The sequence below is a fragment of the Panulirus ornatus genome, chromosome 2, assembly GCF_036320965.1.
Source record: "Panulirus ornatus isolate Po-2019 chromosome 2, ASM3632096v1, whole genome shotgun sequence".
Lineage (NCBI taxonomy): Eukaryota > Metazoa > Arthropoda > Malacostraca > Decapoda > Palinuridae > Panulirus > Panulirus ornatus.
This window is the reverse complement of record NC_092225.1, coordinates 21696729-21710738: the sequence shown is the minus strand read 5'-3', so window position 1 is coordinate 21710738 and position 14010 is coordinate 21696729. Positions and strand designations below refer to the sequence as shown.

General features: G+C 45.1%; 1 protein-coding gene and 1 long non-coding RNA gene across 3 annotated transcripts in view; one reads left to right on the top strand and one right to left on the bottom strand.

The window, feature by feature from the left end:
* LOC139754153 (uncharacterized) overlaps positions 1–13162 on the top strand; it is a 40917-nt gene extending 27755 nt beyond the window's left edge. Inside the window, exons 2-4 of the long non-coding RNA XR_011713841.1 lie at positions 443–581; positions 12239–12369; positions 12666–13162. This is a non-coding gene — a long non-coding RNA (uncharacterized lncRNA). The remainder of the gene's footprint in view (positions 1–442; positions 582–12238; positions 12370–12665) is intronic.
* Positions 1–13320, bottom strand: part of Cda4 (chitin deacetylase Cda4) — a 33005-nt gene extending 19685 nt beyond the window's left edge. The window contains exon 1 of one of the 2 annotated variants that reach the window (XM_071671300.1): positions 13177–13320. In XM_071671300.1, coding sequence (XP_071527401.1) covers positions 13177–13219 — 43 coding nt within the window. In that variant the 5' untranslated portion in view covers positions 13220–13320. The remainder of the gene's footprint in view (positions 1–13176) is intronic. The other variant, XM_071671289.1, reaches the window with a different exon arrangement.
* Between the last annotated feature and the right edge of the window lie 690 nt (positions 13321–14010).

Here is a 14010-nt window from a genome sequence, read left to right as displayed (position 1 = left end):
CAGGTCCATAAATGCCACATACAGATCCCACTGTTTCTCTTAAGTATTTCTCACACACATTCTTCAAAGCAAACACCTGATCGACAAAGTATTTCTCTCACACCCACACATTCTCCATAGCAAACACCTGATCTATACATCCTCTAGAACCCTTGAAACCATATTGTTTACTCCCGAGTCTGATACTCTGTGCATGCCACCACCCTCTCAATCACCACTTTCCCGTACAACTTAGCATGCTTCGCTCAACAAACTTACACATCTGTGATTCGATTACTCAGCTTTGTCCCCCTTTCCCTTTTATTTATCACTATTATTATTATTATTATTTTTATCATTATTATTATTATTATTATTATTATTATTATTATTATTATTATTATTATTATTATTATCATTATTATTAATATTAATATTATTATTATTATCATTATTTCTATAGGGTTCGTGCAGGCTTCGATTCGGCACTCCACCCAGGAACGGGAGAAATGCTGAACAGTTCCGAGATGAAGCGATCCTCCTTTACGTCCAGTGGGATTGACCTCCTTGTCTGTGTGGCAAGCAGCAGCAGACGAAGTCAGGTAACATCCCCTCAAGTCACTAGTTACTTTACATGATGTAGAACCCTTCGAGGTCATCCATGTTTTAGTTGCAGTATTATTATTTGACCCGGATGACAGTCCTCGTATGCGAGAATGACAGGGTCGGAAACTGTTGAAGAATCACAACAGGGAAGGATGTGTACACAGTGGAACGCCACCGGCTGAGAATTCGTGTGAAGCCTTTTGAAACATTTTGGTACGAGTTGAACACGGCAGACGATGCCTTATTGCGCTCAGCCTTAAAGTTCACAATCCTGTACTCGAGGTGCCGCCTGAAGGAGGGACGAAACCACACTTTCTCCTGCAATTTTTTTTTTTCCCCTTAACTTTCACTCTCTCTCTCTCTCTCTCTCTCTCTCTCTCTCTCTCTCTCTCTCTCTCTCTCTCTCTCTCTCTCTCTCTCTCTCTCTCTCTCTCTCTCTCTCACACAGCAGGGACACACAGACTGCGTCGCTGCTCGTCTCCCTCGTCATTTTTCACTTATTTTCGTCCCGACCTGCGGTGAATGCACTGTGCATTCATTCCTGCCCATCCTGCGGGGCGATTGTGAAAGAACTCATCTAAATAGGTCCGGGATGTGAGGGGTCGCAGGGATGAGGTATAATTGCCAAAGTTACATGATGGTGGCAGGTCGAGTAGGGGGATATTTGATCCCTACGAAGGGATGGGAATCTTTTACCGGTGTGTGTTGTAGGATGGGAATCGTCTCTTGGCATTCAATGCTACCGCCAGTGTAGCCACGGGGGTTCCGGAGTGTCACGGTATTTCTGTCGTTTATAGTGTGTGGACAACTGTACATTGGGGTGTGGGGGGATGGTACCCTTCAGGCTAGGGGGTTAAGATCTGCTGATCATGTTTCTAAAACCGTCGTATCCCACAGTATATGACACCTGGGTGTAGAACCATTATATATGACACCTGGGTGTAGAACCATCATATATGACACCTGGGTGTAGAACCATCATATATGACACCTGGGTGTAGAACCATCATATATGACACCTGGGTGTAGAACCATCATATATGACACCTGGGTGTAGAACCATCATATATGACACCTGGGTGTAGAACCACCATATATGACACCTGGGTGTAGAACCATCATATATGACACCTTAATGGCTATATAGTACCATCATATCCTACATCATATATCATCATACATCATATTGGTATTATACCGCATGCTTCAATATGGAGATTATAATCATGTGTCTAGATGACACCAACTGAATGTGTGTGTGTGTGTGTGTGTGTGCCTGCCTTAGGTAGGCACAACATGTCATGATAGTTGAGGGAACGCTGGCCATTGTGTGAAGCAAAGGCACCAACTGCCAAGTGTTTTGTGTGTGTGTGTGTGTGTGTGTGTGTGTGTGTGTGTGTGTGTGTGTGTGTGTGTGTGTGTGTGAGCCGCGCGGACAATCGTGGTTTATCCTACACATCATCATTATTCCCTACACGACTGTTGTCTCGTACCCCCTATAGACAGGTACACACATACACGAAGGAGGAACGTCGTTTCATTTGGGTAACGTAAGGAGGCTAATGATAACTGTGGAGATGGAGGAGGTTGCCTTTGGGGGATAGTGAAGGGGAGGGAGGGGGTGTGGGTCTGTCTTTACCCACCCAGTAAACAAAAGGGGAGGAGGAGGAGGAGGGGAGGAAGGGGGGGGTTGTAGACCAGACATGCCACCACCCATCAAGGTCATCCACATCGTCACACACCCACCCCCCCAACAGCGAACCCCACCCGACCCCAACACACCTCAGTTAGATGACAAAAAATGTATATATATGTATATATATATTTTTGTAACTCAACTTCACACTGGAGAGAACATGAATTATGTACATTTTTTTTTATATTAAATCGTAGAACGGTGGAAACAAATGTCATATAAGCACAAATGTAACATAATGTATGTCTCTCAAACTTGGGACATTTCTCGTAGTTTATAGGATAGTGTGAGGTGTTGGTGGGACACGTGCCGCAGACATGCTCAGTATGGAAACCTTGGGAGAAGGAGGAGGTGGAGGTGGAGGTGGAGAAGGAGGAGGAGGTTAATATGGCATCAGCGTGGTGGACGAGGATCATCCGTTCCTGGTACAGGAGCCGGTCTTGTCCGCCCAGCCAGCCACCTCGCCTTTACCCGCTCCTCCAGAACATTCGATTGCCTCACATCCCCCCCCCCCCACGCCCCTCAACCACATAAGCGTTAAATCATTTACCGTTGTATCCGTTGTATCTTGGCAGTGAATATCACGCTTACGACTATTCCTTTCTCGATTGTTTATTGCCATTTATTTGTTAGTATCAACAAGGAATGTTGTTTGATAGACAGACAGACAGACACCCACACACACACGCGTACACCAACGTGTCTATGTGTATCAATATTTGTTTATGTACCTATTTATGGAAACTTGTTAGCGTACGTGGGGTAATATTGGTCAATGTGTACATATGTATTGACCTATTGGGATGTTAGGGGGAGTGGGTTCCGCGCTGGCCAGGCCGCCCCACACCTCTTGAACCTTACCATATAACTTAACCTTTAGTACAGTTAGCACTGAATTATCTTAAGTTCCTCGTTCAATACTGTGGTAATACACATGTCATGTAGTATGTGGTTCTCTCTTGCCATCTTGGCAAACATGTGTTGGCTTCAACATCATCGGAATGTTCCTGAAACTTCAGGGTTGTGTGATCAACTCACAACTTGTTGTTGTGTCTTCCAAGGTAGACTGTCTTCCTGCAGCACAGGTCGTGGGATGAAGAGCTGGTAGACTGAGTCTACCCACAAGCACAGGTAGTGCAGGAAGGAGCTGGTAGATTGAGTCTTCCCACAGCCATTGTGGTCAGGAACTGGTAGACTGAGTCTACTCACAAGCATAAGTAGTGCAGGAAGGAGCTGGTGGATTGTCTTCCCACAGCCATTGTCGCCAGGAACTGGTAGACTGAGTCTACTCACAGCAGAGGCATTGCAGGAAGGAGCTGGTAGATTGAGTCTTCCCACAGCCATTGCGGCCATGAACTGGTAGACTGAGTCTACCCACAGCACAGGCAGTGCAGAGAGGAGCTGGTAGATTGAATCTTACCACAGCCATTTTGGTCAGGAACTGGTAGACTGAGTCGACCCACAGCACAAGCAGTGCAGAGAGGAGCTGGTAGATTGAGTCCTCCCACAGCCATTATGGCCAGGCACTGGTAGACTGAGTCTACCCACAAAAACTGAGTCTACCCACAAGCATAGGTAGTGGGAGATGTAGCTCGTGTCCCAGGTCTTGGCACAGCTTGAGGGAGTTGAGAGTGGAGGGAGGACGAAGCGCCCCTCTCATCCCCCTGGTTTCCCAGGAACGCTTCGATACATTATGAAATTTCTCCTCCGCTCTCCTCGGCCTCCCTGACCTCTACCCTTGTCCTCAGGTCCCTCTCCTCCGCCGCCCCTGCTGCTGCTGCGCCACCCCTGAGCCGTGACCTATGAAAGTGACCCCGAGACACCGAGCGGTACCCGCCGTCCAGACAACTTTCCACTGGGGAGGCGTGACCCAGGGAGCTAACGTTACCAGTTGGCGGACTTACATGATGTTCCCAGTGCCACGCGGAATGATGTCACAGGTCGTGTAATGTTGACTCTGGTCACCTTTGTTATATGACCAGTCATACATTAGCGGAGGGGTTGGTGGGGGGGCTGTAGCTGGTGGGCTGACCTGGCAGGACGTGAACCCTGTGGCTGGTGGCTGACCAGGCAGGGAGGGGGCCCTATTGTCGATGGCTGACCTGGCAGGACGTGAACCCTGTGGCTGGTGGCTGGCCAGGCAGGACGAGGGCCCTGTTACTGATGGCTGACCTGGCAGGACGAGGGCCCTGTTGTCGATGGCTGACCTGGCAGGACGAAGGCCCTGTTGTCGATGGCTGACCTGGCAGGACGGGAGCCTTGCTGGTGGCTGGCTAGGCAGGAGGGAAGCCCTTTTGCTGGGGGCTGACCAGGCAGGAGGGGAACCCTGTGGCTGGTGGCTGATCTGGCAGGACAGGAACCCTGTGGCTGGTGGCTGATCTGGCAGGACGGGAGCCCTGTTGCTGGTGGCTGGCTAGGCAGGACGGGAGCCCTGTGGCTGGTGACTGACCTGGCTGGACGGAAGCCCTGTGGCTGGTGGCTGGCCTCACTAGATGTGTTGCACTCCCATCTTAAACCTCATTTCCCAAATATGTACCAGTTACGCTTCTCATCAGGGCCGGTGATGGCACTCATCTCTGCATTACAAACATCGATTTGCCGCGCTTGTGAGATGGCGCTTGGAACAGACCAAGAATGGCTGCATTCGCTCACATCCATTCTGTAGCTGTCTTGTGGAGTGCACCGAAATTACATCGTATTGTCCACACCCAGGCCCGACAGACACTTCCGTGGTTTTCTCCACCACTTCACATGCCCTGGTTCAGTCTGTTGACAGTACGTACGTCGGCATCTGTATACCGCATCTTTCCAATTCATTCTATTCTGTGCACGCCTGCTTGTCCAGGCCCCGATCAGTCAAAATCTTTTTGCACCATCCTTCCATCTCCAATTTGGTGTCGTCTTTTTCCTTGCCTTCTCCATTTTTGACACTTATATTTTCTTTGTCAACCTCACTTCTTTCAGCCCATACATATGTCCATATTACCACACCTCTTTCTTACCCTTTTATTGCTTACTCAATCAAACCACCGCAGACACTAATTAAAGTTAAACATTCATTTGGAACACACACACACACACACACACACACACACACACACACTCTCTCTCACACATATCTAAAAAGCCTTTGCCTTACATCCATAAAACACCGTTGGGACTACCATACCTTCAAACATACCCATCATTATTAACGATAACAACCCCTCTTTCCACATTCCTCAGTGCTCTCAAAGCCCTCGCTCCCTGACACACCCTATGTTTCGCTTCTATTTCCCTGTTTCCATTTGCTGCTTTTCCACGCCCAGGGATCTAAAAATGCCTCAATTCCTTCAGATTTTCTTCATTTTCTCCAACCTTTCACGTTGCCTGTGTGAAACTAATAACCTTGCTTTTACTCACATTTACTCTAAACTTTCTTTTTCACACCCCTCTCAGACTCAGTCACCAGCGTTTGCAGTTTCTCTCCCGAATTTGCCACCAGTGCTGTATCATCAGCAAACAACAACTGACTTACTTCCTCGGCCACAACACTCCTTACAGACCGCATACTCGCCCTTCTCTCCAAGACTCTTTCAGTCATCATATACATGTATCCCTCAACATCTTGCATAAACAATTTGTCCACTCCAGTTTAGAATATGCCTCACCTGCTTGGTGAAATACCCAAAGAACACACAAAACATACAAGAGTTAATACTAAAAAATCAACCACAAACTGTCCTCACACTTAAACAGGAAGGTCGTGAAAATCCCAACACAGAATCCACCCAGAAACTGCCCACCCACCCTCCACTCCCACTGATAAGAGCAGTGCAATCTAAACCTTAAAAGAACTTTAATACTGAAGGCCCTTTGGATATACCAAACGTTCACGTGGAACGATATGTCCCATGTGCAAGCCCAAGCACCTACAGATATTTTCCTAGCTACACAACAAAATCCCCTAACGCCTGGAAGCTTGCCAGCATAATACTATACTGAAACTCTCCGAACCACACCCAACTCCCCAATCCTCCTTCATCCTTTACTCCCTCAGTGCCCAAACTCTGCGGAAAACTGACCCACATCAGAGTCAGACCAAATATACCACTCTCACCCACTCAGACTCAAACGCTGTATCTCCCCACGCTGAGCTTATATAACATATCCCAGATGGCTTCAACAACCCCCGCTCCCGCACAGAACTTGTGGCAATAGATATCAGCAAAGCATTCGACACTGTTCCCTTGCTCCTGAGGCAAATGATGGTCTACCACTGTTTGTGAGTGTTCATGAGGCAAATGATAGTGACTATTATAGTGACTGTCAGTGAGGATTATGATAATCTACCATTGTGATAGTGATTGCTCATGAGGCAGCAGATAGCTGTCGTCTAACGTTAACCTTGATAGTGACTTCCTGAGGCAAGTGGTAGTCGTCTACCACTGTGGTGGTGGTGACGGTTCAAGAGGCAGGTGTACCACCTTGGTAAGTAACTCGCAACAAGTAACAAGTGTCCCGTTAGGAGAAGCAAGCCAACCCCCTACCCCACTCCAACTCCCCCCTTCTGCAAGGACGTCAGGTTTCACAAGAAAAGGAACAAATCTTCTTGCACTCATACACGTTTGTATACATTCACCCATGTATGCACACATACATATACAGACACGTATAAGCAGCAGGAGTGTAGGTATATGTGTGAGACAGACATGGGAGTCGACATTTGGCCTAACCGTTGGCAGAATCCCCATCTGACGAGATAAATAAAGGAGACCAATTGTATGCAAAGGAGACCATTTGTATGCTGGCAATTATCTGAATAGCTTTTAAGTATATGACTACAGAAAGATTTAAGCCACCTGTTCACGTCCAATATAAAGGCATAACTAGAACATGCTTCTCTGGTTTGATCACCGCCACTAAAGAAGTACAGAGAGCTAATGGAGGAGGTCCAGAGGAAGGCAATAAAATTAGTACCAAAATCAAGAGAGCAAACAGGGAAAAGCTGGAGGCCTTGAATTTGTACATCTTGGAGGAGAGAAGAGTGAGGGGTGACCTGACCTTAACCTTTTAAGTTTTTAAAAGATTGGTAGAACAACCAGTGAACATAACATGAAATTAGGTGAGAAACTTGTGAAAAAAGATGTCAAGTATTGATATAGTATAATGTTGATCGTAGGGGCGACCTTACGACATCTCTCAAGTTTTTAAAACAGATCATTTGACGTGACCAGTGAACAGTTCGAGGGAGATACAAGGATAGAACAACAATGCTACCTGACATGAAATTGAGCAAGAAATTTACCGATGAATATAAAGAGTACTTTTATAGTCCAAGAGTGGTGGATGGATGGACTCGAAAAATGACTGAGGACATGGTTAAGAGATGGGACCACGCGTGTGTGATATCCCCTCCCCGTACAGTACTCTACCAGTCAAGTGTAATGCACCGAAACCTGACCAGACTCCACTATACGCAACCAGGCCCGCACCACATACCCCCTCACCCCCATATACGACCAGGCCCCCACAGACCTTTCCATGGGTTTCCTTGACCGCTAAATGTGCCGTGGTTCAGCGCGCTTCGCACCCTTGTGTATTTTCAGGGCCCTTAAAGACAGTGACACGCCCTTCCACACATTCCCCAGTGCAGCCAAGACTTTCGCCCCCCTGACCCACCGTATGGTTCACTTCAGCCCCCATGGTTCCATTCCTACCGTATCTATTCCCAGGTATCTAAATCACTCCTCTTCCAAGTTCTCTCCTTTCAAACTCGCACTCCAAAGCATCTTTCACTCCATCTGGCCATCTACTCCTTGATTGTTCCTCCTTTCCCACTAGGTGACTCCTCTGCTCTCGGCAGAGAAATATAATTCATGTCCATGGAGATGGTGGTAAGGATTGGGAAGAAGTCGCCCCGTCCCTTGAAGTTAAGCCTTCTTTCCTCTGGGCAAAAAGGGTCTTCTTCTGACACAACGTTTCCATATTTCCAGACCATTTCAGCACACACTATTAAGTTCTCTCTCATACATACTCCTTTTACTGCCACGCCTTTCTCTTACCTTATTATTTCTTGCTCCCTACGCCACATATTGTTCTCAAACATTTTATTTCCAACACATCCACTTTCAGATTTACATATTTGCTTAAGTCCACGCCTTGCATCCATACAGCACTAATATATACCCATCCTTTCCCTTAAAGACTGTGACACGCCTTTCCACCCGTACCTCAGAGTAGGCAAGACTTTCACACCCTATGATTCACTTCACCTCCCATGGTTCCATTTCTACCGTATTTGCTCCCAGGTATCTTAAAACACTCCTCTTTCAAGTTTTCTCCTTTCTAACTCACACTCCAGATGATCTTTCTCTCTTCACTGATAAACCTAATAACTTTGTTTTTATTTAAATGTGTTCTCAACTTTCTCCACACACACACACCAAAACTCAGACACCAGCTTCTGCAGTTTCTCGCTCGAATCTCCGACTAGCACCGTGTCATCAGCAAACAATTGACTAACCTCCAGGACCCCACCCACCCCCAGTGGACTGCATACTACTCACTCTAAGACTCTTTTATTCACTATCTTCAGCACCCCATCCATAAATGAATTAAAGAGCTATGGTGACATCGCATAGCCCCTGACGCAGACCCACCTTCACCTGGGCCCATCCCCTCCTCTCTTCTTACTCGAAAACATGCCTTACTGTCTAGATAGAAGAAAGTCTTAAATGCTCCTGGCAGCTTTGCTCCCACGCCATGTATTCGCAACACCTTCAGTGGAGCTGCTTCATCAACCATATCGTACGTTTTCTGCAGATCCTTAAACACCGTCTTCAGGTCCATCTGATTCTCGAAGTATTTCACACACACACACACACACACACACACACACGCGCGCGCGCGCGCGCGTTCTTCAAAGCAAACACCTGATCCACACATCGTCTACCAATCCTTAAAACCATATTGTTCCTCTCCACTCTAATGCTCAGTACATGCCACCACCCCCTCAATCACCTGATAGGACTGTCTGAGCGTGGCTAGAAGTGGCAGATGGGGCTGTCTGAACGTGGCTAGGGGTAGCAGATGGGCTGTCTGAGCGTAGCTAGGATGGCAGATGGGGCTGTCTGAGTATAGCTAGGAGTGGCAGACGGAGCTGTCTGAGCATGGCTAGGAATGGCTGATGGGGCTATCTGAGCGTAGCTAGGAGTGGCAGACGGGGCTGATTGAGCGTGGCTAGGAGTGGCAGATGGGGCTGTGTGAGCGTGGCTAGGAGTGGCTGTTAGGGATGCTAGATAGGTTAGGAAGGATCATCATGACCCACCTAACCTAACCTTTACTCTTGTTGCTTGCCATTTCCAGCACGGTATTTTGATGACCTGGATCTTTGATACGTAGTGTTAGATCCAGTGACAACATCCAGGTCAGCACAGGTGATTGTTGTTGGGTGTACACATATACGTCTACTTTTTTAAGGTTGCATTTGCTGAACAACATCGAGTACTTAAGCGTTGCTAAAAGTTTAATGCCACGGTGAACAGAAAGTACAATTATACCGATTGCCGGAATCATAGAGGACGTATGTGCTGCTCAAATAATGAAAACTCGTTCAAGATCAACACAATGATACATATGTAGATTTGGTTCTGTGAATAGGCACGGGGAATGTCCCCAGGCAAGGCTGACACTGGAAAGTAGAAGGTATCCAAATGGAAGAACTGATCGCAGTCTAACAGCAGAAGACATTCATAGCTGATAAAGGATTATGGTCCACATGAAGAAGCGGTTAAAGACTATTTTCCAGTGATGGATGTTGCTGCTTCTTGTGTACGGCTTTAATGACCCCAAGCAGTTGAAAGCACTAGAACCCAACCATCCAAAGCCAATAATAAATGGGGTCTCATGGTTCGGGGTTTGGACCCCTGATAAGGTCTGATGTTTTTAAGTGACTGCCTTATGAAACTTGTTTATGAAACTTGTTTATTTAGATGGGAATCAATGATTAATGCATTGGTATTCACCTGTGGTCAGAGGAAGGTTTGAGGAAATTCAACTGCGGGAAGATGTAGTGAGGGTAAGAAAGGACGAGAATCACACCTTGGAAGAGATGATAGTGCAGACTGACCTAATCCGCGACAGCTGTATGTATGTATGTATGCATACGATGGCTGTGAAAACGCCACATGGTTCATGTCACCTACAGTAGTGTAGGGCTTTTGGCACACGGCTACATATCGTTATGATTCGGTGGTAAACAAATGGAGTGTATGGTGTAAGCAAGTGGTGGCAGGTATTGGATCCATATGAAACAAATTGTGGCTGAAGAACTTATAAAAGTGTACATAAATAGATGGTAGGATAGAGATGTATACGAGTGTGGTAGGTAGGTAGGTGCTAGGTTAAGTGTACACATCTACCTCTGACGTGCAAAAGCTTCTGAGGGGTTTTATTGGCCAAGACGTTTGTTTAAAAAGAAAAAAAAAAAAACGCTTGGAAAAACTGCAAATATCTGTGGAACAGCAAGTTACTTTAGGAAATACACGTGGAGTTGTCTTGAAAAGTGAAGGGGTTTTAAGGAATGGTGATGGTGGTTTTGCGAGGTTTCAAGAAGAGAACTGGGCCAAGGCCAGGGGATATAATTATTATATCACTCCGGTGCAACATGTACAGAGAACTAGCAGAATCAGTGATCAGCTTCTCATGTGAAGGAAGAAGTTAAAACTTCATTATGTGGAGTATATGGTCGATAAACTCGGTCCTTTGGTATATGGTTGATACTCTTATCTTCGAGTATGTGCTTGATAACAGTACTTTCTATTATTTGGTCGATATACACTAACTTCTATTATATGGTCGTTACAGTCAGTCTTCTACTGTATGGTAGATGCACACTGTCTTCTACATTTGGTCAATACACTCTGCTGGTATATGTTCGCTAACAGTATCTTCTATTATACTGTCGATATACAGTCTTCTGTTATATGGTCGATACATAATGTCTTCTGTTATATGGTCGACACACTTATCTTCTGTGATATGATCGACAACACTATCTTCTGTTATATGGTCGAAATGCACTGTCTTCTGTTATATGGTCGAAATGCACTGTCTTCTGTTTTATGGTCGATACACTGTTTTCTATTATGTGGTTGATGCACACTTTCTTCTTTTATATGGTCGATACACTGTGTCTTCTAGCATATGGTTGATACCCTCTGCCTTCTGGGAAAAAAAAAAAGCTAACAAACAGAGAAGTACAAGTAGGTGACCCCAATAAGTTGGAGATCCATGGAAGACGAAGATTACCACTGGGAGAACAATGGGAGCAATACCCAAACGCCTTGTAAAATCCCCGCACATTTTTGTTACTGTATATCTTATTCTGGAAGTACAACGACCCCCTGGTGTCTCTTGCATATATATATATATATATATATATATATATACTACATACAGACGGTAGAGAAGATATCATTATCAGCTGAATACTCTGAATGATACGACAGAGAATTGCGTAACGTTTCCACTCGACGACAGACACGCGATGTGGAGGGCATTAAATTAATGATGCCACAAACACGCTCGTGTGTTTAGACACCATTAACGATACATGCTCGGGAGCAGGAGGTGACCTTACTGGACGTTATCTCATTTTCCTTATTAGTAGCGGGGCGCTGTGCCGGCTCCCTGGTGGGGGGGCTTAACACTTAAGTATTGACCAATTGTTCCTTGAGATGGTAACGTAGAAATATGGCAGGTTTTTGAGCTAAAGGTGTCTGTCTAAAATTTCTCCCAATATTTATATTTTTTTCCAGTTATTAGATCATCCATATTTGACATGAGTTTTAACATTTCATTTGTTCATTATGTTCCATGAGAATATTACACTGGTACATGTTCTACGGTTACATTACATTTGTACATGTTCTGCGGTTATATTACATTTGTAAATGTTCTACGGTTACATTACAGATGCCGACGTCACATACAGGGGCAGGTCTCCCCTTCATTAGGTGACCATGGGCGAACAAAGAAGTGTTAAAAATGGCGATGCTTGATGAAAGGGAAAGTTTACACCTCTGCACATTCCATCATTCTCCCAGGTTTGGTTATTGTTTGTTGTACCAAGTCTCTTCTAACTTTTTCTTTACATCTAACGTAGTTATTTATTCTGTCCATGATATAATTGAGGCATAACTATCGTGTGTGTGTGTGTGCGTATATATATATATATATATATATATATATATATATATATATATATATATATATATATATATATACTGATGTTTGCACGATGTGAGGAACCTGGCTGAGCCAGAACGAGTCCAAACCTACATCTTGAATTATGCACAAACCAAAGTGCTCTCATTAATGGCTTTTTCTAATCTCCTTGAAGGTTCAGAGAAGTCTGAATACTGATCAGATACGTCGACGGGTCGTCTGAGCAGGAGATTTATATATATATCAAGAGAACAGAAGTCGTCTACCTGGCCTTTCAAGGCCAGCACCTCCTTTAGGAATTATATAATTCCCCTGTAATATAATCAAGCAGTTGTTAGCACACGGTAGCAGATTATATTAAGGCATAACTATCGTGTATATCGTGTTTTTCAACATGGAGTGAGCATGGTGAGAATATCGCTGGCTGCTTCAGTTCTCGATATTTAGCAGGTATGTCCGGGGTGACGCTTGGTGTTCGTAGTCTCCGTCGTAATTCTTAACTTTTGTGGTACACTTTATATTTTTTGACGCGCTTCGCCACAACTTCCAAGTCATTTACATAGTCAGGGATAAAGATAAATTCAGCAAGGTGATACGGTCAATAGGAGACCGCTACAGATAAGCACACTAGCGACACGCTACACACAGAAGAAATAGTAATATAAAACTTGTGGTAATTTACTGACCTAAGACGAAGAGGAGGAGGAGGGTAGAGATGGTGGTGATCATGGTGAGGGTTGGTGGGTGTCTGTGGCTCGGCCAACACTCTCACTTAACGGACCGCCTTTTGGCTCCGCCCCTCCACTATCCCGGCCTCTCACTACCACAACTTTACACTACAACTTTATGGTCCTACCCTCACCTTTATGACAACTGCCTTTGAAATTACCTTTTTTTTTTACTCCAACACTCAATGAAATGTCAAGATACTGTTGTGGGATGAACTATACTTTTAAAAGCAATGCACTACAAAAACTCTTTCCATCAGGTCTGGAACACCATATCCATCAAGTATGGAACACTATGTCCATCAGGTCTGGAACACTATTTCCATCAGGCCTGGAACACTATATCCATCAGGTCTGGAACACTATATACATCAGATCTGGAACACTATATTCATCAGGCCTGGAACACTATATCTATCAGGCCTGGAACACTATATCCACCAGGTCTGGAACACTATTTCCATCAGGTCTGGAACACTATATCCATCAGGTCTGGAAAACTATATCCATCAGGTCTGGAACACTATATCCATCAGGTCTGGAACACTATTTCCATCAGGTCTGGAACAGTATATACATCAGGTCTAGAACACTATTCATGACACTTTATGATGTTATTGTTACCATTGATTCTTGTGTAAGTTGACATGTAACGTCTTCCACTTAGACCTACCCTTTTTTTGTAATGCATTATGATTAATAGTGTCAGTACAGACGCATTAGTTACAACGACCAGAGAAATCATTTATATATATAGAATACTCGTGCTTCCGTCGGTGCAACACAGACTAA